Source organism: Nanorana parkeri, unplaced genomic scaffold (genome assembly GCF_000935625.1).
Source record: "Nanorana parkeri isolate BGI_ZX_2015 unplaced genomic scaffold, ASM93562v1 scaffold130, whole genome shotgun sequence".
Lineage (NCBI taxonomy): Eukaryota > Metazoa > Chordata > Amphibia > Anura > Dicroglossidae > Nanorana > Nanorana parkeri.
In genome coordinates, this window is record NW_017306398.1 from 1723042 (window position 1) to 1727818 (window position 4777).

The window sequence follows — 4777 nt, forward strand, 5'->3', positions numbered from 1 at the left end:
TGTATGATACTATTTTGTTATCTAAAATAACATTTTAAATAATAATATTATATATATATAATGTCCTGCTGCCACTTTCTGTCTACAGTCACCCCCAGAGATGGCTACATGGCAGGGCAGAGGAGAGAGAGTTGTCACCCTAAGACAGGAAGTGATTGAACAAGGATCTTCGTAGCTGGATCATCATATATGATCTTAATAAAAGCTGCAGATTTTAAAAATGGCTATCGAAATGGTTGAGACTTTTTTTTTTTTTGCGAATGTTATAATGTCACATTTGTTGGAATTATATAAAGCAAACTCTGGAAAATCCTGTTGTTTACAGAGCTCAGTAGGGCAAGCGGAAATTTACACAGATACTGCAAGTAAATAAATCAGTCCAGTGACTCCACCAGCATGTCCATTTTTTTTCCTGGCTGGCCATATGTGACTAATAATGCTCTGTAATGCCAATGTCATAGGTGCGACCTGTAATAGATGTGTAATAGCAGCAAATATATATTTTATATGTGTTTAAAATATTAAATTATGAATGTAAAACATATAAAAAATAAAACCGACTCCCACCCATGAAAGCTTCTCTTTACATTGAAATGTTGATTTTTTAACATTCTTTCAATGTGATCGGATAAAAGCGGAATCTATGAAATCTAAATCTAAAGAGTCTCTCTTAATAAAAAAAAAGACACTGCTGCAATATTGTGATCCCGGGATGTATGATAATGCAGCATCAGGGGGGTGGATCCATGACAGCCTAGGCTCAGGGGTAGTGAGTAGAATAATGCCGGCCGTCATTCAACCTGGACATCTAGTGGTGGAAAGAAGTACTGCGGGGACAGCGCTACATTGGAGTTTAGCATTGAAGGCAAAACTTTTTCTTTTTTCTTTTTACTACTACTGGACTGTTATTTTTTATTTTTTTAATATTTTCATAACATTGCTTCTTTGTACACTTTGGGGGTTATTCACAAAGCTGCCGGAGGCAGGCGAGCGAATAAGCCAGCTGAAGTGAAGTGAGACGAAAAACGTTCGGCTATTCACTACGGCTCAGTATGGCTGAAATCAGCTGTACATCAGCTGCTTTCGGCTGCACTTCGGTCAGCCGAACATGGTCTGCATGTTCGGCTGAGCCGAAGTGCAGAAGGTATTCGACTCAGCCGATCCAACATCTGGATCCTCTGAGCCGAAGCTCCGGAAGCTCACTCGCTGCCCCGGTCGCCCCTATTCTCACAGGGGCGGAATGGCAGTGAGTCAATAGCCGAATGCCACCGAGCAGCATTCGGCTTGGCTATTCTGCTCGGTAGCTCAGTGGTACCGAGCAGAATAGAAAATCAGTGAACGTATTTTTTTTAAAAGAAAAAAAATAATAATTACAAAAAACAACAATTGGGCAGAGCTAACAGTGACAGCTAGCTCCACCCAACTGCTTCCTATTGGTCCGCACTTGCTAGAGTCTGCTACCAGGTTCCGGCCAATGAATAACAACTGGGAGGAGCCGGACGTGACATCATGGTTTGCATGCACTTCAAACCTCAGCTTATCCCCAATGCATGCATGCACCGCAGACCTCAGACCAGCCCCAGTGCATGCACTTCCGACTTCAGATCGTCCTCAATGCATGCACTTCACACCCCAACATGCATCCACCACAGATCTGGGATACACTTCAATGCATGCACTTCAAACCTCAGACCCAATGTATGCACTTCAGACCTCAGATCATTCCCAATGCATGTATTTCAAACCTCAGAACAGCCCCAGTGCATGCACATCACACCCCAGATCAGCCTCAATGCATACACTTCAGACCCCAGCATGCATGCACTTCAGACCAGCACCAATACATGCACCTCAGACCAGCCCCGATGCATGCACTTCAAACCTCAGATCAGCCCCAGTGCATGTGAGTCAGACCTCAGATCAGCCTCACTGTATGCACCTCAGACCCCAGCATGCATGCACCTCAGATCTTGGATCAGCCCCAATGCATGCACTTCAGGCCTCAGATCAGTTTCAATGCATGCACTTCAGACCTCAGATCAGCCCCAGTGCATGTACTTCAGACCTCAGATCAGCCCCAGTGCATGTACTTCAGACCTCAGATCAGCCCAGATGCATGTACTTCAAACCTCAGATCAGCCCCAGTGCATGCACTTCAGACCTTAGATCAGCCCCAATGCATGCACTTCAGACCTCTGATTAGTCCCGATGCATGCACTGCAGATCTCAACTGCAGATCTCAGATCAGCCCCAATGCATGAACCGCAAACCTCAGGTCAGATCCAAGCCATGGACCCTGAGGCATGCAGAGTACCACTGTTACCATGTAGGTGGGCTCCTTCTGCACTGCACACTGACATCCTCAGCCGCTAGTGGGCTTCAGGATGTCAGTAAGGTGGGTGGACCAAACTTTGTAATCAACTGCCTAGTGAGCTATCAATGTCGGCAATGGCAGCGGGTGCCAGTGTACACGGTCTTGGGGGTTACCGCCGCCTGGTCTAAATCTACCGTATTCTATTGAAAAAACTATTCCAGAGACACATTTTAAGTGTTGCGGTCTGGTTGCGGGTTGTGGAAACCCATGCTGAAAACTGCCACAGAGAGTTTAATGCCCATTAAGCGAATGCACCAATGTTAGGTCAGATCTACTTGTTCATTTGAGTTGAATTTGTTGTTTGCCGGGACGTTGTATCATAACAATGATTATTTCTATAACGCCAACAATTTACACAGTGCACATGCACCTCAGTCCCTGCGCTCAAGGAGCTTACAATCTAAGGTCCCACTGCACATGCATACATATGAGGGCCAATTTAGAGAGGAGCCGATTAACCTTCCAGCATATCTTTGGAGTGTGCGAGGAAACCCACACAACCACAGGAAGAACATGCAAACTCCATGCAGGTAATGTCCTGACCATGGATTTAAACCAGGGTTAGGGCTAAGGCAGAAGTACTAACCACTACTCCACTGTGCTGTCCAATGATACAATATTGCATGACGTAAATCAAAACTCATCAGTATTCGGCACATTAAGGGTTAATGGCTGCTAGGTGGGACCCACAACGACCTAAAAGAATTTCTGTTGAAGGAAAAGAGAAAAAACAACAACCTCCCAGCCCCTTTCTGTGCCCTGTGTCTTGCTGTTCCAGTCCAGCTTTGGTCCAGCTGCAGAAGGCTCCCAGTCACCAAATCCTGAATCTGAACACAAGGATGCTGCTGAGATCTCTGACATGCCTCCCTCCCCTCCTCCTCCTCCTCCTGGCTGGGCTACCCCTGTCCCTGCCTCTCCCAGCTGCCTCCTGCTCCTTGTGCCATGCAAGCTGGAGGCTGGACTTGTTCCTCTCTGAGTCTTGCTCATGACAGCAGTTGTGGAGATGCAACTACATGCAAGTGAATCAACTCCTTTTCTGATGTGTGCAGGGGAGGACTTCAATCTTGCAGGCTGCCAGTCCCTCTCACTGCACTCAGCAGCAGCAGTAGCAGAACACTGGCTGGCTGGAGGATGCTGATGCTGCTCTGACTCCCTTTACCAAATGCCAACCGGCTTCCGATGGGCTGTGGATGCTGATCTGGATTGCTTGTGACTTGCTGCTGCTGGTTAGAGTGTGGGGTTCTGCTCCTTGGCTTCAGTTCAGCTGATCCCCATGTGGGGGCTCACTTGATCACATCCTCCAGCACTTTTAGCTGAACGTCTATTATTTTTTTTTTTACCCTTTAATAGTAGTAATAATAATAAAAAGCCTAGAGCTGCAGATGAGACTGAGTTAGAGGCAAGGGTGGTTGGGCTGAAGCACCCCCAGATGCTCTCAAGGATGGAGCGCTGCTATGCCATGCTCTTGGCACCTCTATGGATCGTTTGGGTTCTCAGCGCTTGTGCCAGCGGAGACATCACTTGTAGGCAATGTCACACCCGAATCCAGCTGAGGGACCACGGATGGTTGAGGGGTGGCACCGGGCAGGCGAGGTTCGCCAGGGAACTTGTTCAGGACTCAACTGGTGCTGAGGACAAGGAGGATGGCGAAGTGGGCGAGGGGCACCACGAAGTCGTACAGCTGCGTCTTCTAGGAGGAGACACCAGGAGAGCTCCCAAGTCATCTCAGAAAGGTGGCACCGCCTGGAGGAACCACAAGCTGCCCAGGGAGGGCCAACAGGAGATGACCAGGGTCAAGAGGGACCAATCCAGACTTGGCATCATGCTGCCATCTGAACCCAGTGACGAGGAACCATTGACCAGCTTCTCTTTGGATGCCCAGAAGGTCAAGAGAGCTGATGCCAAGGGGTCCAGGGAGGAAGGAAGGGTAAACCGTGCCAGGAACGAGGAACTAAAACTAAGCAGCACCAGCTTCCCTTTAACTGGAGACTCTGCCCATAACCAAGCCATGGTCCACTGGACCGGGGGCCACAACAGCAGTGTAAGTAGCCCATTTCCACGTTTTTTGTGCCCAATTTTGTGTTTTTAATTCATGAACTCTCCAAAGCTCCATGGTGATGAATGCCATATCCCTTCACTTTGCAGTCTTTATGTTCTATCGATGAAGTTTTATTCTACGGTCTGTTTAGTCTGCTGTTGGCATGTCCTATGTTACAGGTGTTTAGATTGATGGATGAAGCAATTGCAGGCTGTGCAGCATTTCATTTGAAGTGATATCAACCTGCATGAGTGAAAACTGAGATGATCGGGTCTCTTGTGTACAGCACAATGGCCATTGCAACCAGTTAGCAATAAGCTTTAATAAAAGCCATTGAAAATCGATCATTTATTGGTGACTATAAA

The 4777-nt window shown here is 47.2% G+C and overlaps 1 protein-coding gene across 1 annotated transcript in view; it reads left to right on the forward strand.

Moving 5' to 3' along the window:
* The first annotated feature begins 3711 nt into the window (after nucleotides 1-3711).
* Nucleotides 3712-4777, forward strand: part of LOC108784872 (VPS10 domain-containing receptor SorCS3-like) — a 436296-nt gene continuing 435230 nt past the window's right edge. Inside the window, exon 1 of the mRNA XM_018553807.1 lies at nucleotides 3712-4415. Coding sequence (XP_018409309.1) covers nucleotides 3804-4415 — 612 coding nt within the window. The 5' untranslated portion in view covers nucleotides 3712-3803. The remainder of the gene's footprint in view (nucleotides 4416-4777) is intronic.